Genomic DNA, 25,625 nt, shown 5'->3' with positions numbered 1-25,625 from the left:
ACAGAAAATTCGCATTTCGAAATTCAGGTAATCGATGTAGCACCACCATCACAAAAAAATGTGCATTCATTTGGATGAGACGGGGCCACTGGGGTAAGTTTGGTGGACAGGTGCGCTTTTAAGAAATAAAAACAAATTAAAGACTAAATGAAAAATATATGCTTTCAAGTAATAGAACATATAAAACATAAAACAAAATATAGACCCATACTTAATAAGAATGGTTGAATTGAACTAAACAGTCAAGTTAGAAGCTGCTGTTTAAAGTCCACAAATAAGGGCATTAATGAACTGATTAAAACTAAATCATTTAATACAGTAGGTGTTTTGATTTATCATGTTGCTACGCAATTGCTATTGACAGTGATTCGGTGTTGTTGGATAAACCATCTGTGTTGCTGGTGAGATTTCACAAATCTTTGCAGTTTTGCATCACTGAAAACCCAATGAATGCACTTGTTTCCAAGCAACAATTTGCCAACCTTCTCTAACCCCAATCTATGAACCTAAAACCTCCATCATCCTGAAAATAAACCTTACAGTTCCACATGACACCATCTTATCACAGCAGAAGAACTCTTCTTTTTTTTTGCCAGCAGCATTTGTGCATTATAGTATGAGACACTTGACTTTGAATTTCTAACTCTTGTTGATTGTGAACTGACTGATTTTATATCAATTTACATACAAAGGGGAGTTAAGAGTTTGTACAATAAAATCAGACGAGGAATCCATCCTATTTCCATCCCCACTCGATTTCCATTATGTGGATTTTATGTGTTTACTCAGCCTTAGAGAAAATCCCTCTCCACTTTGTGATTATTCACATCAGGTTGTCAGGCTTAGAGTTATTTACATTTCTAATAGATTCCTTAATAGAGGTCAAGTTGAGGCACATCTGCTGCCGAACAATTCAGATCTGTGAGGAGGAGACTGAAAACACAAAATGCCAGAACCAGACAGCGAGTGGTAGCAGCGCTCTCCTCTGTAACATCACCGGGACATTAACCTTGGAAAGGACAAAGTAGCTGAGAAAGTTGTGACAGCTCGGTGATGAATACTGTCTCCACAGTGTCAAAACTTAACTGAATATGTTTTGTCCTATATGTCATGAGGACCACGGATCAGGTTGTGTCCCTCTCCCTGTCTGTCAAATGTCACATTTCAGGTGACAGTTCAGGTGATACGGAGCACATTGTGTTCTTGCCATCAAAAATCACACTGATACAGCAGGTCTAATGGGATGATAAAATGTAAGGTCCAAGTTTCCAAATTCAAAAGACCATTGCTTTTAGACTGTCAACATAAAACTAGTTACACAAATCCAACTGTCCTGCCAAATTATACTAATTGTATTCTGTAAATAATTAAAGGTCAAATGGGAATTCCTCGTCTCCAAAACTCAACAGATTGCCATGAAATTTAGTATGGATATTTGTGCTGCCCAGAGCATGTTTTGTTATGATTTTATTGACTCCTTACCCTTAACGTTAACCGCTTCTCCTTGAGGAACACATTCATGGTATTTCAAAAATCAATGGGCAAATTTCTGTGAAATTTGATGTGGATATTCATGGTCCCAGTTGTACACAGGGAAATCCAAATCTAATGGGTAGTCTGTTGTGGAATTCATTGAGAAATGTATTGTATATATATATATATATATATATTGTATATATCAATGTATTTCCATTTTGGACACTTTTCTACAGGACCACCCTTAGTTCAACATGTCAGTCTTGCACACAAACTATCTCATAATTTAATGGCAGACAGCCGTGAAATTTACTGAGCAGATTAATGCTCAGGGGATTAACCCTTTTGATTTTAATGACCCCATGCTCTAATGAAAACTGCAGCCTCTAGAGGCCACTATGGGAGCTTTAGACTTGCAAGCTTGTTCAGTTGTAATCTTTTCATGACTCTTTTTAATTTGAGAAGCCAAAACTTCTACATGGCTGATTTCAGTGAAACCTGAAAAGCACAAGATGCTTCTTGAACCGAAGGGTGCTTGCATTGTTGGGGGAACTAAGATAACTTGTTTTCCCTTTTAATTAAAGTTTAAGACAGGAAAAGGCAGGGTGTTGTATAAACATAATGACTTGTCACACTTTATCTGGAAGGTTGTTTTCTCTTATTTTAAGAAAATAAGTGTTTAGGACCATTAGAGGGTGCTTTCACATCTGTAGTTTGGTTCATTTAGCCAGACCAAGGGAAAATATTATACATTGTTGCATTTAAGTTCTGGTCTGGGTCGTGTTCACAAACCAAGGGGAGTAAACATGACAGGTAACTTACTGATTGGACAGTTTTGCTTATTGTTATTATCCTGTATCATCAGCTTATCATCAGGACCCACGTGGGGAAATCAAATTCCGGCGACTGACAGCAGGTCATGCAATGATTCTAATGTTAGTTAGTAGGCTAACATTACATTAGTAGGCTGCAAATCGACTGCAATGACAAACAGATAGAGACAGGACAGAAAAGAGGCGTACAGAAATATTCTCTTACTTTTTAATGGACCTAATGAACTGGCAAAGTACACGGAGTAGGATAGAAGCACAACACACTGCAATTTTAACCACTTTTGACTGTCTGTTTGATCAGGGAAAATCCCCATACTCACTTGCTGACGCGCATACATGTTACCATGGTTATCAAAAGATTTACATACATTGCTTATACAGATTGATTATAGGATCGCTTCCTCAACAGCTCACAATCAGAAGATGGATTTAATAGTAGTTTAGCTTTTGAAATCATGTTAAAATCTCATATCTACTATCAAAAAATATTGTGGTTGGTCCGTTTGCTTTCACACCACAAACAAACCGCACCAGAGTCCGCTTGGAAGCGAAGTGAGACCCTGCTGTTCAAGAGGTCTCGGCCCGATTCTTTGGGCCGCACCAGGGTTCGATTGACAGCTTTTACACCGGCCCAAATTAACTGGTCTAACTGGGCAAATGTACCAGGGTTTGTTTTAACTGAACCAAACAGGTTAGGTGTGAAAGCACCCTGAGATGCTGAATTGTTGCAGTGTAACCACATGGACGGTTACAATATTGATTTCCCACAGATATGTTCTAAACTCTCAGGAACTTCCACGTGGCCGTAATGATTTCTTACTGGATGGTAAATTGTCAGATAGCCGTTGTGGTATGGATCGATGCAGTGCATCTCTGTGAGTGAGTGGACTCTTTACTCTGTGCTTTCTGCCAGTTCTCAGTGGAACTCAAAAAGAGCAAAGGTGACAACATATGAACTCCAATGATCTCACCTGTCATGTTGCAGTATACCTGTGTGGGCCCCAGGGGACCACTCCCATCTGGATCAATGGAGTAGAAGCCCGAGGAGCTGCCAATCAGCTTGTAGGCCTCGCAAGACGACTCGTAGATGGCTGGAAGAAGCGGAGTGGGGACAGAAATCAGTTATTCCTCCAAGAATCAGCCCACGCTCCAACAGCTTTCTACTGGCTGTGATCTTTATTTATGAACTGTTCATAAGTTATTGTTTTCATACTTGTGAATAAGTGGCTGTTGGTGACATATGTTTCTGCTCTTTCTATAGCCTTTTTGGATACTACAGCTGTATATATGACTACTGAAAGGCCTGAACAGAATTTATTCACTATATAATTTTGAGGTGTATTCACTGTCCAATTAAAAATCTCTTTGAACAGGATTTATGAAAGAAATGTAATTTTATCATTGCTTAAAGGACATGTAATCCGCCACACTAAAGTATCTGAAATCAATCACCAAACTGAATGTTTGCTGATTCCCACCCCCGTTAGTTGGGTCATTATACGAAAACGTGCCATTTCCCACTTTTAATGTTTGATTTTCAAAGTACTGTTTTGAAAATCTTTAAGCCCCTTTTTGGATGAAGTAGATCCTTACCTCTCAGGGAAATGTGCCGTGCCATCTCAGGCTATCTTATTTTTATAATTTTTTCATATACCAACATAAATGTGTGTGTTTGGTCAACCCTGTTACCGACATATTAATTACTTTTTGAAAAGGTTTTAAATACATATATAGAACAAATCTGATATACTGTGAAAGACAATCCCCATTGTTACATTAAGAGTGTTTGTGAATTGAGAATATTGAAAGTTTTATCTTTTTTAGTGGATGAATATATTCATTTACAAATGACACTCTCCCAGCATCTTCTGTTTTAAGAAAAATGTATGGAAACAAAAATAAAACGCCTCAATTCAATTTTGAGTGGATTATTAGTCTCCCTTACTAAACATTTACAATTAGTTGGTTACATTTTTATTTTCATTTTTAAATGATATTAGAATATTATACAAGTAACAGGGTTGACACATCAGTAACAGGGTTGACAACAGTTACTGTATTGGTTACAGTTATGGTTGTAATGGAGTCTTAATTGGACATTCATAAACCTTTAATTCAACATGACTAATTAGCATATTTTGTAGAATGCTCTATTGAGATATTTTAGCATAAAAATTATGAAAAATTATGATGATTCTGCGGATGTAAATGTAAATCAATTGTTTTATTAAAACATTAACATTAAAACATTAACATTACATTGCAATTAAATGACCAATTGAACATGTTTGGCCTTAACAGAATAAGCAAAAACCACTAACGATCACTTACTAAAGGCCACTATAAAAAAGTATAAAAAACAAAATGCAGATCATAGATCAAGTGTGTTGTAACATGGAGGAAGTAAACTGGTGAAAAATCTTATGTCTAGAGAAATTGGGTTTCAAGATTAGACACATATCGACATTTCAGAGTGGCCATTTCCTGATTCTATCCTGAAGGTGAATGGTGATGCAGTGATTTCTTTTGTTAACCATTCCCGCCCAGTAGACAGTCGTTAGTCCTCAACTACGTCCACAACAACGTTTTAAGTACTGGCGCTCAGGACCGGAGCAAAGGAAAAGCTAACTGTTGAACATGTTTGGCCTTAACAGAATAAACAAAAGTCAATGATCACTAATGATCACTTAATGTAACATTCCTGTCTGCCTACCCAACAAGTTTTGACCAGATGTCTTTCCGTATTTCTACGTGCCGTGCTTTCTGTGAAGGTTTAACAGTGTATCAACAAGAAATCTCTTCTGTTTTTTTACTTTGTTTAGCGTTATTGTCTGTTTTCTCCCAGTGGTGACCCGACTGACATCATCCCGGTCATAGAATGCTCTGATACTTGATTTTATATGTGTTGGAATGCGGAGCTTTTCTTTCGAGAGAAAGAAAGTGTATTTCCATCTAAAGTCTTCCACCTTCTTCTTGGAAGACCAATGGCACTCTGTCCATATTTCTGCATGCGGTACTTTTTCAGTCATTTAGAACTAAAGAAAACCCTTGGATGAGAGGCAATATCTTCAAATATGGAAGTACCAAGTCCAGTTGCCCTTGATTTAATCCTTCTTGGGTATACAACATGGGTAAGACACACAAAAGCATACTTGCGTCAACCCTGTTACCCTGGAATGGTAACAGGGTTGACGGTAACAGGGTTGACGAAAAGGTTATTGGCGGCCATTACTAGCCATGAGGTATAGGTAATGACACCACATTATGTGCCTTAATGAGAGGCTTAAATGTTGTTATATATGTAAATTTTTAAATATGTACAAATAACTTTTAACGTATGCTTTTCTGGTAACAGGGCTGACACAATGAGCGTGTCCCTGTCTTTCAGACATTACATAAACTCAAAGAAAATTCATTAAAAGAAGAGAACACTTCCTTGTCTTCTACCATCAACTTCATGAAAGGCAGATGATGTCACTTCCTGGAACTGATGCAACTTTTGGAAAAGTCCATTATCTTTAAAGAGGGTTTTCATAAAAAGTAACAGGGTTGACGAGAACCTAGGGACCCGACTAAATTGTATTTTTTTAAATTTGACACATGTTAAGAATAAAATCCATTCATGACTAATGAACTGACACTTAAGGGTTTATAGAAGTATATGTTTTTATGATGAGTTTGACTTTTTGGCCTCGATAGCAAGTAGAAGTAGAAAAATCCTACAGAGGACAGGCCATTTTCAACATTTCTGCAAGATGCTTTGCACAAAAATGTGATTAAAATCCTTTAAAAACAAAAGAAACAGAAATTAATTTATTCTTATATTTTGAGACATATTATGGAAACTAAATTATAAAATATTTTATTTGTTTCATGGTTTATTAAGATTTACAGAGCTTTTTTTTTCTGAGGGACACAAAATGGCACGTTTTCGTATAATGACCCAGTTACTGTTGCTATGCCTGTCGCTTTGTGTTCGTGTACAGCAGTTTACAGTTGTAACGGTGGCAGATTTACCACTTTGAAATTCTCTCTCTTCATTGAAACAATGGCTCCTTGATTTCAGACAGAGGTAGACAAAAGCAGACTTCAGATATTTAGCTGGCGACTGTCATTTTTGTTGGCTGAAATGACATCTAGCAGATTTTATCTGTTAGCTGTAGCTAGCTCAATACTTAAGCTAATGTTAGCTCCATGATTTGGTTGACTTTTTTATGTTTCCAGCTGACTCGTTCTAAAATGAGAACCCTGTAAAAGGGTCTTGAACATGCATTTGATGACTATATACACCATGCTAGAAGACTGAGGCTAAAGCTAACCGGTCCCAGGCAAAAAGTCAACATCCTCACCAGTTGATGATCCATGTAGACATGTAAATAAAGAAGCAGCGTTGCTCTTGTAATGCAGCATGGAGCTAGTTAGTACCAGTATCATAAATATGATGAGGAAAGATCAGAGTTGTATTTCATTATAACTTGGCTTCTACATACTTTGTTTGTATTTTAAAATATGTTTCAGTTTGAACGTACCAGGCTTACAAAAGTTTGGGGAATGTAATGCTATCTTGGATAATGAGTTCGACTGGAGGTGCTGTAGTGGAAACTTGCCCAAATGAAGTAAAGAGAAGGACAGAGCCGCTAACATTACCCGACACTGTGATATAGCAGCATCCAGGATCAGCTTCCAAACTGTGGGGAAATACTACGCAGTGGATGTGCTATTGCATTTTGTTTTTTTAATGTAACCCTACTATAGGTAGTAAGATGGTTAGCTATGCTAACATTTGCAGCTCACAGCAGAGCAGAAAAACACACTGTTTAATCCATTCCTTACACTTTTGCTCTTGTATTTTCTGGTTTTGGAAAGGCTAAAGAAGACACCACCTCACACGCTTTACATAAAGAGTATTGCTCCTACTACAGCCAATGGTCAATTGGCAAATGGTTTCAAATACTCAAGTTTCATATATTCAGGTTTAAGCTGTAGATGAAAAAAGTTGATTTTATGTGTTTTTTGGGGAAGTTGATGACTGTTGTGGTGAAAAGAAATTATAAATATTTTGAACTCAGCAGATGCTCTCATCTGTCATGTTCCCTCTGACTTGCAAAGAAAACTGTGTTTGCCTGTATATAAGCAAGAAATCAGTATTCTGGGACAGGGGAATTTCACACAGTTTCCAACAGCCGTCTCCACAGCAAATATCAAGGCGATGTTGCAGGATGTCAAAAAATGACACCCGTAAGGAAATACTCCTACATGTAGAGTCAGTCTAAAGTAAGCAAGTCTAAAGCTATTTAAAGAAATAGTAAAAATCAGATTCTCAGACATTTGAAAGTGAGAATAGCAGCAATGATTGTAAGGTCATGTCAGGTTGAAGCAGGACAAGTTTTTGCTTTGCCTCTCAGTTGCACAAAGCGAAGAAAGCTCTGAGCAAGACAGGTAAAGATGTGTGTGTCGAATCAAATGACACAGCTCAGTAGACCTAGAATACATAGGGAGGTGCAGAGGGTATAATAGCAGGTTTGAGACTAGGTGAAGAAATGAAAGTGAGACGAACTGCTCACAGTTGTGACAGGTTGCTCCAGAGTATCCTGTTCCTGAACAGTCGCAGGAGAAGGAGCTCCATGTCTGAGAGCAGCGGCCTCCATGCTCACACAAGTTAGGAAGGCATCTGAAAAAAGAAGTTTTTACACGACCATTAACTATCAGGAGATTATTTTCATTATTGATTAATCTGGTCATTACTTTCTTGATTATTCAATTAATTGTTTTGTCTATAGAATGTCAGAGAATAAATAAAACAATATACATGCTTGTTCTGTCTAACCAGCAGTCGAAAATTGAAAGATATTTAATTTACAATGATATAAAACAGAAAAGAGAGGCAAATGATCACATTTAAAAAGCTGGAACAAGAGAATTGATTATCAAAATAGTTGCTAATAGATGCTAATTATGTCGGTTAACTAATCAAATCATTGTTTCAGCTGTTTACTGCTAATACACTTTTATCTTCAAAGTTTGCCCAATTTCCAGCGCTTTGATACTTTCAGAACAAATATTAGGAGCAGCACAAAACAATAACAATTTCTTGACAGCAAAACAAAAGATCATACAAACCTCTCAGGCATTTGTATTAGGTACTAATAGAGACACTTCTTTTGTTAGGCTTTGCAAACCTGATCTTTTATTTATCAGGTAAGCAAGACCCCTGCTCACTGTTCTCTTTATTCTTTTGTATGCAATTATGAACACACGCTTTGGAACTCACCCAAAAGACAAATTTGCTGTTTATTCATGTTTCATTAAAAATCCCAAACAACTGTGAAATGATGGTGTCTCATACTGTGCCCTTGTCTGAATTTGAAAGAACTGACACGCTGCAGCGTTTCTCTAAAAATAAAAGCATTACTGTCACCTTCAGACTAGAATGCCTGTTAATGGGATTTTGACACAATGAGCGCTTCACAGAAATTTCAAACCACACTCTTCTGATTAATAGTCCCTTCCTCAAGCCTCCTTCAGTTTCACATAATTGCCAGCCTTTCGAGCATGCATCTATAATTTCATACACTTTCATCTCCCACCTATTAACTGCAGCGGAGCGGGCCAGTCGCAACATGGATAAGGTTGCAGCCATTGGTTTAATTACCATCAAGCTATTTTCTGTTGTGTTCATGGGTGCCCTTACAGGTTATGGAATTACAGTAGCCAGCACATCTAAGTGCACAGTGACTATAAACTGAGTCACAAGATTTAATTAGACAAAGAGAAAAGGAGAATAATTCTGATAAACGTTAATTTTGTCATATTCAGGGGTCATTAAATAGGCCACAGTAAGTTAAATCACACTACCGGAATAAACATTTGCAAAGCTGAGTACAGCAGCCTCACACGTCATGTCAACAGATTATAGCACAGGATGTTGCAAAGACATCAGAGATAATGTGTGGATAATGACACCCGCTCACATACGTGCATACCTTTCTTTGTTGCTATATATACATATACTGCATAATGCATGAAGATTGGTTGCTTCATTTATAGGATACATCACAAACTTTCTATGCTCGCATTTTTTTACGAAATAAATTATGCAGTGACTATTAATATTTTTCAAAAATTAAGAAAAAACTACACTACAGTAGAGTTTTTCACAACTCTTAAAGCTCCATAATCAATACTGTTTATATGAACAATAAGTGAAATGACTACATGTTTTGCAAAAGCAGCCATTTGAAGTGACAAACACAAAGAGAATTATCAATCACTTCTGCAGCTCTAAGGAGCTTTTTAACCTCTTTTTGCTTATCGGTTTGGTTTTATGACACATTTACAGTTGTAGTTCAGACTCACTGTCCTTATCAACCTTGTTTCCAGCACCAGAAGACAGCTGTTTTCAGCAAAAAAAGCTCTGATAAACCCACTGTATAGTATCTGCCCAGCACCAAATGACAACCAAAGTTAGCATCTAGCTGGTGAAGAAACTAGAACATTTAGCAGCTAAAGAGCCAGATATTTCCCTCAGGAGTTGGTGGAGACCACACCAGAGCTAAAAGGTGAGTGAATATTGGACTTAATGATTATGTTGGTCTGTGTCTGTTAATGTGTAAATAGGCAACACGTTTGCCATATCAACTTTACAAGATGATAATATGTGTTTACATCCAGCTACTCCCTCAAAAATGTTCAAAGAATCAATTAATGCAGATTTAAACCCCTGTCTCTGGTGTAGGTATGGAGGCAATTGTTGAACTGTTTGCTAACATGTTGGCCATAACAATTTTATATGAAATAATATTTCGGGCTGTGTCTGTCAGCTTGTTTTGGAGTTATTCTGCCCCTAGTGGCCAAAAAGTGATCAGTGTAGCTTTAAGGATATTTCTTGATTAGAATGTTTAGAAATGTGTTTTTTTTTATCCATCAGAAAGAGTTCACCAAGAGCTATTTAAAATATAAAAACATTTTACCCCAATTGCCACACCACTTTTGCGCTTATCCATCTATATACAGTATACATTTTTTGGAAAAAACCCAAAACATTTACACATGAAAAAGATGAATGCATCTTAGCTTGGGAAAAGAAAACATCTCATTCCATCGTTCATTTCCTACAGTGCATCACTTCGGCCACTGACATAACTGGCAACGCTGTTGTGTTTGCATATCCTCTGACAGCGAACAATCTAGACAAGAAGCAGGTAGTTTGAAATCTGACAAAGGAGAGACTCTCCTCAGGGCAAATACAAGGAAAAACTGCAGTTTGCATGTTTGTCTCGTTCCTATAAATGTTCAGAGCCACATGCAGTCATTCAGGAGCTCATAGGTCTGCCAGTCCCATTCACAGGGCCCACAACTGTGCAGGGTAATGAGGGCTAGGGATAGGGAGGGATGCCACACAGGACAGTAGGGAGCAGATTGTTAGCATAGTCCTTTGCCAGAGAAGGTGTTGCCGAGTTTGTTACAATTTAATTGGATGATCCTGTCAGCGTTTGTCTCTATAGGACAAGATGTCAGTGACTTTCAGGCAGCTCTGCAGACAACACACTGCGATCCACAAATTAACAATGTGGGCATGAATATCTCTCTGCTGCCAACTTGGATAATGTTTGACACATTTATTGTTTGACACATTTTGACTGTTGAATGTCAAGGTTTTCTGTGAGATATCTGTGAGAACTGTTTCATATTAGGAGCAGCACAAAACAATAACAATTTCTTGACAGCAAAACAAAAGATCATACAAACCTCTCAGGCATTTGTATTAGGTACTAATAGAGACACTTCTTTTGTTAGGCTTTGCAAACCTGATCTTTTATTTATCAGGTAAGCAAGACCCCTGCTCACTGTTCTCTTTATTCTTTTGTATGCAATTATGAACACACGCTTTGGAACTCACCCAAAAGACAAATTTGCTGTTTATTCATGTTTCATTAAAAATCCCAAACAACTGTGAAATGATGGTGTCTCATACTGTGCCCTTGTCTGAATTTGAAAGAACTGACACGCTGCAGCGTTTCTCTAAAAATAAAAGCATTACTGTCACCTTCAGACTAGAATGCCTGTTAATGGGATTTTGACACAATGAGCGCTTCACAGAAATTTCAAACCACACTCTTCTGATTAATAGTCCCTTCCTCAAGCCTCCTTCAGTTTCACATAATTGCCAGCCTTTCGAGCATGCATCTATAATTTCATACACTTTCATCTCCCACCTATTAACTGCAGCGGAGCGGCCAGTCGCACATGGATAAGGTTGCAGCCATTGGTTTAATTACCATCAAGCTATTTTCTGTTGTGTTCATGGGTGCCCTTACAGGTTATGGAATTACAGTAGCCAGCACATCTAAGTGCACAGTGACTATAAACTGAGTCACAAGATTTAATTAGACAAAGAGAAAAGGAGAATAATTCTGATAAACGTTAATTTTGTCATATTCAGGGTCATTAAATAGGCCACAGTAAGTTAAATCACACTACCGAATAAACATTTGCAAAGCTGAGTACAGCAGCCTCACACGTCATGTCAACAGATTATAGCACAGGATGTTGCAAAGACATCAGAGATAATGTGTGGATAATGACACCCGCTCACATACGTGCATACCTTTCTTTGTTGCTATATATACATATACTGCATAATGCATGAAGATTGGTTGCTTCATTTATAGGATACATCACAAACTTTCTATGCTCGCATTTTTTTACGAAATAAATTATGCAGTGACTATTAATATTTTTCAAAAATTAAGAAAAACTACACTACAGTAGAGTTTTTCACAACTCTTAAAGCTCCATAATCAATACTGTTTATATGAACAATAAGTGAAATGACTACATGTTTTGCAAAAGCAGCCATTTGAAGTGACAAACACAAAGAGAATTATCAATCACTTCTGCAGCTCTAAGGAGCTTTTTAACCTCTTTTGCTTATCGGTTTGGTTTTATGACACATTTACAGTTGTAGTTCAGACTCACTGTCCTTATCAACCTTGTTTCCAGCACCAGAAGACAGCTGTTTTCAGCAAAAAGCTCTGATAAACCCACTGTATAGTATCTGCCCAGCACCAAATGACAACCAAAGTTAGCATCTAGCTGGTGAAGAAACTAGAACATTTAGCAGCTAAAGAGCCAGATATTTCCCTCAGGAGTTGGTGGAGACCACACCAGAGCTAAAAGGTGAGTGAATATTGGACTTAATGATTATGTTGGTCTGTGTCTGTTAATGTGTAAATAGGCAACACGTTTGCCATATCAACTTTACAAGATGATAATATGTGTTTACATCCAGCTACTCCCTCAAAAATGTTCAAAGAATCAATTAATGCAGATTTAAACCCCTGTCTCTGGTGTAGGTATGGAGGCAATTGTTGAACTGTTTGCTAACATGTTGGCCATAACAATTTTATATGAAATAATATTTCGGGGCTGTGTCTGTCAGCTTGTTTTGGAGTTATTCTGCCCCCTAGTGGCCAAAAAGTGATCAGTGTAGCTTTAAGGATATTTCTTGATTAGAATGTTTAGAAATGTGTTTTTTTTTATCCATCAGAAAGAGTTCACCAAGAGCTATTTAAAATATAAAAACATTTTACCCCAATTGCCACACCACTTTTGCGCTTATCCATCTATATACAGTATACATTTTTTGGAAAAAACCCAAAACATTTACACATGAAAAAGATGAATGCATCTTAGCTTGGGAAAAGAAAACATCTCATTCCATCGTTCATTTCCTACAGTGCATCACTTCGGCCACTGACATAACTGGCAACGCTGTTGTGTTTGCATATCCTCTGACAGCGAACAATCTAGACAAGAAGCAGGTAGTTTGAAATCTGACAAAGGAGAGACTCTCCTCAGGGCAAATACAAGGAAAAACTGCAGTTTGCATGTTTGTCTCGTTCCTATAAATGTTCAGAGCCACATGCAGTCATTCAGGAGCTCATAGGTCTGCCAGTCCCATTCACAGGGCCCACAACTGTGCAGGGTAATGAGGGCTAGGGATAGGGAGGGATGCCACACAGGACAGTAGGGAGCAGATTGTTAGCATAGTCCTTTGCCAGAGAAGGTGTTGCCGAGTTTGTTACAATTTAATTGGATGATCCTGTCAGCGTTTGTCTCTATAGGACAAGATGTCAGTGACTTTCAGGCAGCTCTGCAGACAACACACTGCGATCCACAAATTAACAATGTGGGCATGAATATCTCTCTGCTGCCAACTTGGATAATGTTTGACACATTTATTGTTTGACACATTTTGACTGTTGAATGTCAAGGTTTTCTGTGAGATATCTGTGAGAACTGTTTCTAATTAAATAAAGGTGTAAATAAGAAATTCAAACTACTTTACCTGTCTCTTATATTACAGGTGTCAAACTGAAGCTCATTAGAATTTCCCAGCAATCCTTGCTGTACATGACTGAGATTCATTGGCTGGCTGTTGATGAAAATGAGCCGCATACACCCCTGGAAGGCCGGAGTCAGGTGCTGACAGTCCATGGTGGGACAGCCTGGATGGAAATAACACATGATAGAAGATTTCAAGAAATATACTGTTGCAGTGTGTGTTAAAGAGAAAAAATTAAGTAATCTTGCATTGTGAGAATCGACTAACCTCCAAAGTAAAAGTTGCCTCTTGATTCCAGTTGTTCCCACAGCTCAATTGCGGAGGATGACTCACCATCCACAGTCAAAGTGATCTGTAGATTCCTCGTGTTGAGACTCACAGAGTGCCACAGACCATCGTTGACTCTGTGACCTAAAGAAGAACATTTCACATTAAGCCTCGCTGAAATGGCAAACAGTGGTCTGTAGCACAGAAAGAGATATTTGTTGTGTCCATTTTCCTGTAGACCTGGAGGCTGTGAAGAATTTCTACCACTGCATTCTGGTTCATCTGAGTGTGATATTGTCAGTGGTAGTGTTTCCACAGCAGCCACCAGTACCTGTGTTATCAGGGCAGCACAAACAGTGGCAACAGAAAAAGATGATAGTTTATTATTAATTTCACCTTTGTTTGGGATTAGTTGAAGATACACTTCTTATATACTTTTAATTTTGTAATAGTTGCCAATACTGCCGACAAATCCCCAAATTTCCTCTCAGCACAGTTCCTTCACACAGTTCAGTTGACACTGAAACAAGAGAACAAAAATACCTCCCTCCGCTGTGTCACTTGTCAACAAAGCTGTAAAATCAGCTTCTTTGTGTTCATTAATTATTGTCAACAAATACCGTACGTGCATTACTACCAGTACCAAGTACTGTACTGTATTTTATACTTCTACACTGTACATTGCAGAGGGAATTCTTGTACTTTTTTCTTCACTGCAGTTTTTTTGAGAGCTATAGTTATTAGTTACTTCATAGATTAAGATTTTGGAAGCCTATGAGCATATCAAATATGTAGTATATAAAATATTTAAAATTAGCTCCACCTTGACCAGCTGTAACATTACAATGCTGCTTACATGTTTATCTCTCAGTAATAATAATCTGATAATATAATATAAAATAGCACTGTGATAAGCTATTTTGCTTGCACTTTTGATACGTTTGGTACATTTTCAAGATAATACTTCTTTATTTTCTTTTATTCAAGAAAACAATGGAATGCAGGACTTTTACTTTTTTATAAAAGTAAAGGATCTGAATACCTCCTCCACCACTGATTACAGCCAACAACTAGACTGGTGTGGAAGATATTTTTGGATAAATGTCCATTAGGTGTAGGATATAGTAAGTGCACTGTGTGTTTGCATTTTTTAGCCATGACACGCATTCTTACCTGGTGCCATAAATGTGCACGAACCAAATCACTTTTAACCATTAACCTCTCACATATAATCACCATCAAAAAGGCATAAAACTGGCTCAAATATTCTTATTATAAATTATAAATCATACATTTTCCCTTCGAGTGCCATTGGGGGGAGGGAGGGGACCTTCTGTTAAAATAGCCAAAACCTGATGTTTGCTTTTTACACACTTTTTACTGTTTGCTTAACCCCAAATTTTAATACCTAAAAATCCAACTAAAAATCAGTTTAAACCCATTCAATCTTTAAAAAATCTGTCAACCGTAAAAGATGAGTAATAAGGCAACTCAGCTTGATCCACAAACCATTGCTTTTAAATTGACAGTGACGGCTCATCTCACAGAGCTGTAGCTTTCAAGAGGACAATGCCCCAATCACAGCTGTGAATGGAAATTACTGAGCCACACCTCCATTTTGACTGTGTTGGTCCCAGACTTAATTAGCATCCAGATTGAGCTGTGCTGTAGCTTGGGAGCTCAGAGGGGACAAGACGGTCATGCAGAGTGCACACTGGGAGTTATTTTAGTTAGTCTAAAATCAGATCCATCCAGGCTCTTGGGGAAAACTTGAGAATTTCACTCACAATCCATGCAATGATGCCTGTCGTTTACAGAAAAACCTTTTATCCCAGAAGACTGTGAGCCATGGGTGTTTTTTCTCCACTCCATTGACTGTTTCATGGAATAAGCAGTGTAGCCATGAGGGACTGCTGTCGAGCATCAGTGGAAGTTTCCCTTCCCCCTTTTCAGCTCATATATATATATATATATATATATATATATATATATATATATATATATATATATACATCATCTCCATGCTGCCCTGCTGCTGACCAAGCTTGAAGTGTCAAAGTATTATCTAAGACACAGCTCTAATACTTTTTGTATCACATCAGTGATCTGCATTACTGTTGCTCAACTGTTAATAAAAATAAAACATTTGCCTATGTTTCCTCTTTCTGAGACGACATCTCTGAGCCCCACCGCTGCCTCCAGGAAATACACAGTTTCATATGACAGTTTCATGTCATTACTGTACCAGGCTGCAGTGGCAGCTGCCTCAAGTCCTTGACAACCCCAACTGGCAGTAGATGCAGAGTGAGGTGAATGAAACAAAAGCTTTGCTTGTGTGAAAATCAAGCCCATACTGTTGGTGCAGATCATTTCTGGGCTGAACAGAAGAAGATACAGATCAATATTTCCACATTAACGCTCTTGAGCACTTAGCTCAAGTAGCACTTTATCAAGCAGGGCCAATTGCATTTCTCCTTAAGCGATTCTACTGTCTACTTGTCAAACTGAAAAAGAAACAGTTTTAAAGAATGAAGTGACATTTCTAATAAACTGAAAAGTGAGAACAACATAAGGTTAAATTTCAAAAAGTTAAATGATTTGCAACAACTTTGGTGAGCCCTGCAGCTCAGCTTAATGATCGCACTGAGACATCTCTGCTGCGCAACATTTGACATTGCTATGAGGTATGTGATACTGTTGGGAGGAAAGTGGTGGGAACGGTGAGAATATTCTGTAAATCTATGAACTTGACTTACTTTTAATTAAAATCCACAGTTTGAAGTTCATATCTTCCCTCTTTCCTGGGTGTTAACAGAGCTTGGAATACATATAGAAATGCATGAATTTTCTCTACTGGAGCAACAATTTCATGTTATTAATAATTCTGATGATTTTGCAGCTGAAGATAATGTCACACAGTATTGAGGCTCCAAATGGCAGCAACAGGTAACTTTTTTTTAACTTAAAATAACCCTAACCCTTCACAACACGCTCATGCGCACTGACCCAGCCGATCTTCAAGCACCACAGGAACGATAAAGATTCATCAGCAGTGAGTCCAGTTTTTCTCTGCTTGGATCTCCTAGTATCATGCACCCTTTTCACACTGGACTAATATTACTTCCGAATGAAACTAAGGAATTTACCCCCCATGTCTGTGTTTGATGCAGCAAATCTGCAATTTACACACATTTACAGACTAGATCCCAGGGATTATCTCTCGTACGTTTAAAATGTTACCGGTCTCTGTGCTGAGTAGCTAGATGAGCCCCCTCAATTTGTAAGCAAGATCCTATCGGAGTTCTTGCTCAATAATAATTTCAGCTGTGACCTCCAAAGATCCACCCAGGAAGAAAAAACTAGGAATCCTAAAGAAAACAAGTGGGTAAATAATAGATAAATACCCCAAATTTCTGAGAAGTCAGCTCATATCAAACTAATATCAGACTCTCTCTCTCTCTCAGACTCTCTTTACTCTGCTAAATTAATTTGCAGTGAAAGTTTTACTTACACATTGTTATTGTAAACAACAAGAGCACTCCAGGTCATGCTCCTCATGTGCTGCAGCTCTAAGGCTGATAGTCCCAAGTGCAGATAGGTAATTTAATGCAGCTTGAGGTAAACTATATAAAAGGGAATATTGTTCCTGCTGTGGTTGTCTTCTCCATCTATATTTCCCTGCAGCCCACCATCTGCTGAAAGTCTGGCTTCCCCAAACAATCATGGTTATCTGTATTATCTTTGCTAAGCAATCCAATACAGATGATTGAATGATATTTTTCACCAAGTAATTCCAAGTTTATTGAGTACAAAGGTGATAAAAGTAAGTCGGATGAAATTACTTGCTCAAGCTCTGTCTTTCTTTCTACTTTGTCTTAGTAGAGGGAAGCACACAAACAAGCAGTCAGGTGGAGTTGGTGTAGTCCATATCACAAACGGGGCATTTTGGGGTCAGCATGATCGTGTGGATGTGTGTGTCAAAGTAAGATGAAAAATATGACCCAACGCACTCATCTCTAAGGTCAAGTTTAAGGTTATAGGTCTTAAATTTAGCATTAAGATTACATTACAGCCCAGATGTATTTGAGGTGTGGTTCCTTCACCAGATTCACCAAAGTTTTTTAATTAATACAGAAGATAAAGTCAGTGGTTCAGTTAAAGGTCCCCTGTGGAGTTTTCTTGTAAACAAACAATTGAATGCATTTCCTTCCTCCTAAAACATTTACAAAGCTTTTTAAGTATTTCAAATTCAGCATTGTTTAAATCCATGTTTACTTGCTTGCGGTCTTCTTCTTCCCTGCCTTTGCTGGCACATTGCAGCATATCTTGGCGTGTTACCACCATCTGTAGATCAGTGGAATAGTGTGACACGATTAGTAGGACTGTGTATCGTGTCAGAAAGGTCAGAAACGCCACAGGGACGCCACCTTTAAGCCAAAAAACGTACTAGTTTCATCCTACTACATAAAGTACACCCTTTAATATTTCAAATGTAATTTTGAAGATGTACACAGAATGTAATTTAAGAGCTTGTGTAGTTTAAAAGTGAACTGATCTGTGGAGATGATCAAATCCACTTACAGTATATGCACAAAATGTCTTTCATGTGTGTTTTTTGTATGCATGGCTTGTGGACTCACCAGCAGAGACCTCTGATTTCGGTCGTCCTGAGCTGTGGAGGGTCAGGTGCAGCCGGCTGTTGCTGATCTGCAGCTCCAGTCTCTGGGTCTCCGGGTTCAGCTGCACAGCGAGCAGCAGCCCGTCCAGATTCCACGTCCTGAACTGGAAGCGAACAGAGAAACCCCCTGTGGCAGATGCTGCTGATGGAAGTGTCAGGAAGCTGCTGCTGGAGCTCAGAAAGGTGCAGGCCACCAGCTGGGGCTGGGAACATGAGAAGGTCACATTGCCCTGGAGGACGACAAACCCACGGACACAGATTTAAACGTCTCTTCAGCTACTTGTTGAGGTAAGTTGGTCTCATGGGAAATTCATTGTGACATGTCTGGAAATGAATGTCATGGTGATATGCACAAAAATGGAACAGGTGGTTAAAGAACCACGAGCAAAGCCCTAACCCCAACCAAAATAATTAAATGTAACCTTTAATCAGTTGTCAATTTATCATCAGCAGCAACTTGTTCTACTTAGATGAAAATATAAATTCATAATAATGATACAATGTAGTGCATGGGAAGGAAATTTAAACAATTTCAGTAAAAAAAACCCATCATGATTAAAGGGATAGTTTGACATTTTGGGAAGTATGCTTAAATGTGTCTTGCTGAGAGTTAGATGAGAAGATCGATACCTCTCCATTTCATATTATCCAGGGGATGATTTGCTTAGCTTAGCATAAAGACTGGAAACAGGGGGAAACAGCTAGCCTGGCTCAGTCTCAAGGTAACAAAATCAGCCTACCAGCACCTCTAAACATATAATGTGTTAGTGAGCTTTAAGCTGATTTTAACTTGGACAGAGCAAGGCTAGCGGTTACCCCCTGTTTCCAGTCTTTATGCTAAGCTAAGATAACTGGCTGCTGGCTGTAGCTTCACATTTACTGTCCAGATACGAGAGTGGTATCAATCTTCTCATATAACTCTTGACAAGAAAGTGAATAAGCATATTTCCCAAAATGTTGAACTATTCCTGTAAGAATGTCATATGGATAATAATTTGAATATTTCCATTTCTTGTCATTTATTACTTCTTTGTGAATTAAAGACAGATGTTCCCTGCAATAAAGATGAAGTCCATGTCGTTCAGAGGCTGTCTAAATTAACATCCATCCAAATAAATCCATCTGTGTATTTGCTCCAAACCAATATGGTAGAGCAGCCAAGATAATAAAACATTAAGTTTACAGTTCAGTTTAATTCTGTGCAGTGCAGAGGTTGTGTTAGGTACATTTAAACACAGACTGGTCATGTCTGCTAAGGTCAGAGTCCTATCAGTCCCGGTGCCTGCAGGGCAGCACAGAGCAATCACAGCTCTTTGACTCTCAATGTGATTCTTTCCTATCAACCTCAGGGAGATAGTCCCATTGAAATTCCATTACAGCTTCCATCATGACAGTCTGTCTCCACCTCTCTGCTTCTGTTGTCAGTAAAGACCTTTTAATGCAGCAATCACACTTTAAAGGCAGAGGGTGTCTCAGATGAGATGTGGCATGTGGATCTTTGGGCGACCACTCTGATTTGTGTGGGAGGTTGACTCTACAGATGTATCCATTCACACACTTGGACTTAATGATATGTTAGTTAGGATCACAAATGGATGTCATGATTGTTTTCACGTTATTCTCTCCTATAGTAGTTAGGATCATAATGGATGTCATGATTGTTTTCACGTTATTCTGTGTGTTTTTTCCAACGTCTGACCAGAATGCTGCCTTAAATCTGACTGGTCAAATATCGTCACAAATCAGCTGAGAGAAAAATGTGAAACCTCACAGCAATGAGAAATAATATAAAACATCAATTTTAACTCCACTAGCGGCATGGCTCTGGGAATGGCAATGCATGTCTGTTGGTCGGTCGGTCCACCATTTTAGTCCAGACAGAAATGGATTGCCAGGACATTTGGTAGAGACTTACAGGGTCCCAAGATGATGAATCCTAATGACTTTGGAGAGCCCTTGACTTTTCCTCTAGAATCACCATGAGCCTGACATTTGTGGCTTTGAATAACATTTCACAACAACTTTTGGATGGATTGCCAGGACATTTGGTACAAACATTCATGTCCCCCCTGGATAAATTGTAACAACTTAGGTGATCCTGACTTTTCAACTAGCGCCATCATCAGGTCAAATTTTTAAGTTGTCCAATACTGTGGTTTATGACAAAATACCTGCAAAATGAATAGCATTCCCATCAGCCTCAGCAGTACCTTGTGTTTAGTGCTAATGTTTAATGTTTAATGCTAAACATTAGCATGTTAGCATTATCACATGTTAGCATGCTGATGCTAGCATTTAGCTCAAAGCACCGTTGTGCCTAAGTACAGCCTCACAGGGCCGCTAGCATGGTACGCTTGTTAGAATTAATCTTTTTGCGCTGAGTGGTGAAGGACAATTTACTGCATGTGTCTTATTGTTTTATAGCTTTGGCCAGTGTTTAACCACAACCAATTTAGTTTAACCAAAACATGTTGGAATTGAAAATGAAACATGCAATATTACAGACTGAATTGTAAAATCTATATAGTAGAACAAAGTTGAGCCAGGAAGAGATTTTGCAATAATCTAAAGGGCATTTACAGTTAACTCACAGCTCGCAAGCTGCATTTGGATATTTTCCTGCATATATATGGCTCTTTTATTCATATACTGTTTTCTTTTTTATTTAATTCTAAATCACTTTATTTATATCACAGCCTATATATATAAATCATTACCCGAAGAGAGTTGACCTCTTGAGTTAATGAAACAACAACTCTTATATACGGCTGTCATACAGGAGACGTATATGAATGTACATTCAACACACATATATGATTATTAACCCGTCATAGGTTAATCTCTGGTTGTCACTCTTAGCAGAGACTCTAGTATGCAATATAGCATTACCAAATTAAGCTAAGTTACAGTTTTACTTTTCTCCTCTCAGTATGCTCTCCCACTTTCTCTTGCTCGCCCACACATGTGCTCCTTCTGTTTCTTTTTCTCTCTCTAAATATCACTGAATCAATTTCCATCCTTAATAGAGATGCTCTGCTCTATAAGACTTCACTATCAGATGGCAAAAGTGCTTTCTCACATCTCTGAACTTTTTAAATGCAGTAAATCTGTTCTTGGAAGAGAAGCAAAGGACTATACTGAGCTCCAGGAAGTCATTTGAACAGACGCAACCTGGATCTACAGGGGAAGGTAAAGATTTTTCCTGACCTGGTCTTTATCAGCAATAGATTGGCAGATATTAGCTTGTTAAGAAAAAAGAAATCATTATACAGAAATGCAAAAAACATCAAATTTAAGACATCTTTTAAGTTAAGTGCTAATGTAAAAAACTGAATATGGGCCATATTATCAGATTTTAAAAATCTCAAGCATTGATATCTGTATTTGCCTCAAAAATCCAGTATCAGTCTGGCTCTATTCATTCAACTCAAGCTCTTCAGAACACATCTTCAAAAAGAAGATCTGACGCATTTTACAGTGCATGTGCATTGATTGCAGGTGGACAAGCAGCTGACTCCCTAAAAGTGCATGCGGTATGCAGCACTGTCTAAAAGTCGGGACTCTGAATGAAACACTATGCAACTCACCACGCTGTGTATCTGTGGCTTGCGTCTCTTTGCCAGGTCTATGATATTGATTCCGTTGTAGTAGAGGTTTTCCATGCAACCGTGGAAGTTCTTCCTCAAAAAGGTGCCAGGTTTACCAGGCAGTGGGATGCCTCCAAAACTCAGCTTTGATGAAGGGAAAAAGAGATAGACCCCTTAGCACTAGATGCAGAAATTGATCCAATATAAACAAGTACAAAATGCATATTCATTTATGCTATTTTCATAAAGAAATATAGAAAATGAAAGTCACATTCTGTTCTGTATTTTACTGCATGTTAAACCATCACCATTGTAAATGTATATTTAAATGCACACACCAGTTACTGCATGAACAACTAGTCAGCCAGTGATTCAGCATGTGAGAAAACAACACTCACTCACTGGATCCAAACATACACTGCAGAGCAACTATATGGATACAGTACGTGTACTTCCAATCTAGGGCTGTTTTTCATGGCTTGGTGCATGTCGTTTAGTTCCAACAAAGGAAAATCTTAATGCTACAGCAGTTTGGGAAACCCCTTTCCTTTTTTAACATGACAATGCCCGCATGGACAAAGCGTGGTCCTTAAAGAAATTGTTTTCTGATTTTAGTATGGAAGAACTTGGCTGGGCTGCAGAGAGCCTTGGCCTCCACCCTATCAAACACCTTTGGGATGAACTGGAACTCTGACTGTGAGCCAGACCTTATCGCCCAACATCAGTGTTGGACCTCACTAATGCTTGTGTGGCTGAATGGGAGCAAATCCCTGCAGCTTGGTTCCAAAATCTTTTTGAAAGCCTTCCCAGCAGAGTGGAGGCTGTTGTAGGAGCACATTAATGCCCGTTTGGAATAACATTATTGTCAATCACATGTTGGTGTAATGCTCGGGTGTCCACATGTAGTCCATCCAGTAAGTATGTATGTTGTATTTAAACATTGGCTGCAATTGTGCAAATTCAAACTGCATCTTTGAAGTTGATATTTTTAGGAATTGACCATAGCTAGAATATTTTTTCAGCTCTAGCTAGCTTGCTAATTAACCTTAGCTCCCTGAGTTGGTGGAAAACACTCTCTCAGGCTGATTCATTTAAAAGGAGAACCCTGTAAAACAGTGTTAAATATGCACTTGATGGCTACATAAATTATATAATGCTAAAAGACTGAGGCTAAAGGTATCCTCTTGAATTTTTTGGTTTTGGAAACGCTAAAAAAAGCCATCCTTTAAACTTTTTATAAATAGAGTTTTGTTCTTAGAGCCCCATGCACACCACTTATGTGGAGAAATCCAAAGCTTGACAGGCCTGCCTTGCAGTTGCTAAACTATGATTGGACAATAGCTGTCCAGGGGGAGGGTTTTAGTGAATGATCAATTAATGATCATTAATTACTAAATTACTGAAGAGGGCATATCTCGTAATCTCTTTTGTTAGAATATGGTTTCAATATGTTTAGAAAATTGAATATGTTTAGAATATTGAAGCTGGAATAAAAAACAATAATGCAAATTGCAAATGATTCCTATTTTTCTTGGCTTAAAGCAAAATGGCTAAGTTTCCACAGCATGCGATCCTTTGAGACAACAAAAATAACTTGTCTGCTACTTTTCTGTTTCTTTCTTTTCTATCATTCATTACGGAGACATCATTTCAAAACATGCCCCCTCCTGAGGGCCAACATACACTAGACTCTGTTTACCATAGTGCTCCACAGCTCATTACTAACTCCACTGCTCATCACTGTGTTATTAATGATAGGGTTGTCTGGCCCTTGCTGGATAAATTCACTAAGTGATACACTCACATTTACAAAGCTGTTCTTGCTATGTCACCTCCAATTGATGTAGTTTTATCATTCCATGTACTCACCTCATAGTCCACCTCCAGTGAGTGTCCTTCTCCTTTGGTCTGGAAGTGCTGTGTGTGGGAGTCCACTGTGAGGTTAACCTGCTTGTTGAAGCGCTCTATATGAACAGAGTGCCAGTGCTGGTCATCCAGCAGACTGCCCACAGTGACGGCAACGCGACCGCTGCTGAACCTCAGCCTGCTGTCGTCTGGAGCAACACAAAGAAAACAGCAGGAACACAGTGAGTAGCTTTACATCTTCCACAGTGAACCTGTAAACGTGTGAGAGCAGACAGGCTGAGCTCAAAAACCCACATACACACACAACGATGTCCTATCCCTTCACTGATGTATACATTCATATGATATATACTAGAATAGAAACAGGTAAATTGGTGTGAAGGTAGATATGTTCTGCTTAAATAGTTATTTGGACAATGAATTACTCTGTCAACAACAGTGATAATCAATTACCATTCTGATACTCGAGGAATTGTTTAATTCATTTATCATCTAAAAATGTTAAACATTTTGCTGGGTTAAACTTTTCAAATGTTGCCAGTTTCTTATTATCTCTCTCTCATATTGTTGTGATTCAAATGCTTAGCTTGGGAAACAGTAATCTGACTTGAATATACTTATACCTCTACATCCTTTGTTTGTTTTTTTTACTTTTGGTCTGACAAATGTAACAATTTGAAGACATAACTTTGGTCTTTGGTATGCTGTGAATAGACTATTGTCATTACTGGGTGGAAATGAGGTGGGATGTACAAGGATGTACAAATGACAAATGAAAGCATAGTTCACCCAAGTTGAGGTAGAGGTCCAATCGTCCCCTGTGAAGCTCCAGGGTGATGTAATCTCCTCTCTGCCCCTCTCCATGCAGTAAAACACCCTCGGCCTGATGGCTTTTGAACCGCAGAGAGATCACGTCCTTCACTGTTGACATGGACTTCTGGTTGAACCGATACAGCAATGAGCTTCTGCCGTCAAAGTCTGCCACATATGACTCTAAAAGAAAATCAGAATAACTCTTAAATCAGTATGGCACACTGAAATTTCAATTAATTATTTAATAAAAATTCTACATGCTTGTAAAAAACTGGAATTAAATGTAGTTGCTATAGTGTCACGTTTTGGAAAATTGCTCTCACAATTTAGTCTGATGGATCGGATGAGACGACCATTCTGCAAATATGGCGCTTTAACATTAAAGGAAGGCTTGACTGAACAAATGTGTCATGATTTATGAACTGAACGCGTCATTAATTGGCTACTTCAGGAAATATTTTAATTACTTCCAAATAATTTGCCAAACGTAGCCATTTCATTTTACTTTTAACTGTTAATTACTGAATCACATGCATGATAAAACACAAGACAATTTCTAATGGTAAATAAATGTTTATTGTGTGACTTCTCTGAACTAAGGAGGCAAAGAGTGCATCTATTTCATGTGTTCAGAAGGTAATCTAACATGAGATGGATTCATTTTTTGGGCATCGATCCTATTGACGCTAGTGTCTATACTCAAAACAAGATTAAGTATCGTTAGTATCCATACTTTGGGGATCAATCTGCCCACCCCT

General features: G+C 38.3%; 1 protein-coding gene across 2 annotated transcripts in view; it reads right to left on the bottom strand.

Annotated features, from left to right (window-relative positions):
- The window catches only part of LOC122885791 (contactin-associated protein-like 5), an 85,264-nt gene that overhangs the window by 28,719 nt on the left and 30,920 nt on the right, over nt 1–25,625 (bottom strand). The window contains exons 5-13 of one of the 2 annotated variants that reach the window (XM_044217428.1): nt 24,844–25,047; nt 24,058–24,242; nt 22,189–22,332; nt 18,564–18,831; nt 18,199–18,267; nt 13,924–14,067; nt 13,660–13,819; nt 7,874–7,980; nt 3,281–3,400 (exon numbers count right to left, since the gene is read on the bottom strand). In XM_044217428.1, the coding sequence (XP_044073363.1) occupies nt 3,281–3,400; nt 7,874–7,980; nt 13,660–13,819; nt 13,924–14,067; nt 18,199–18,267; nt 18,564–18,831; nt 22,189–22,332; nt 24,058–24,242; nt 24,844–25,047 (1,401 nt within the window). The remainder of the gene's footprint in view (nt 1–3,280; nt 3,401–7,873; nt 7,981–13,659; nt 13,820–13,923; nt 14,068–18,198; nt 18,268–18,563; nt 18,832–22,188; nt 22,333–24,057; nt 24,243–24,843; nt 25,048–25,625) is intronic. The other variant, XM_044217429.1, reaches the window with a different exon arrangement.

The sequence above is a fragment of the Siniperca chuatsi genome, linkage group LG12 (genome assembly GCF_020085105.1).
Source record: "Siniperca chuatsi isolate FFG_IHB_CAS linkage group LG12, ASM2008510v1, whole genome shotgun sequence".
NCBI classification, from domain to species: Eukaryota; Metazoa; Chordata; class Actinopteri; order Centrarchiformes; family Sinipercidae; genus Siniperca; species Siniperca chuatsi.
This window is presented reverse-complemented; position numbering and strand designations above follow the sequence as displayed.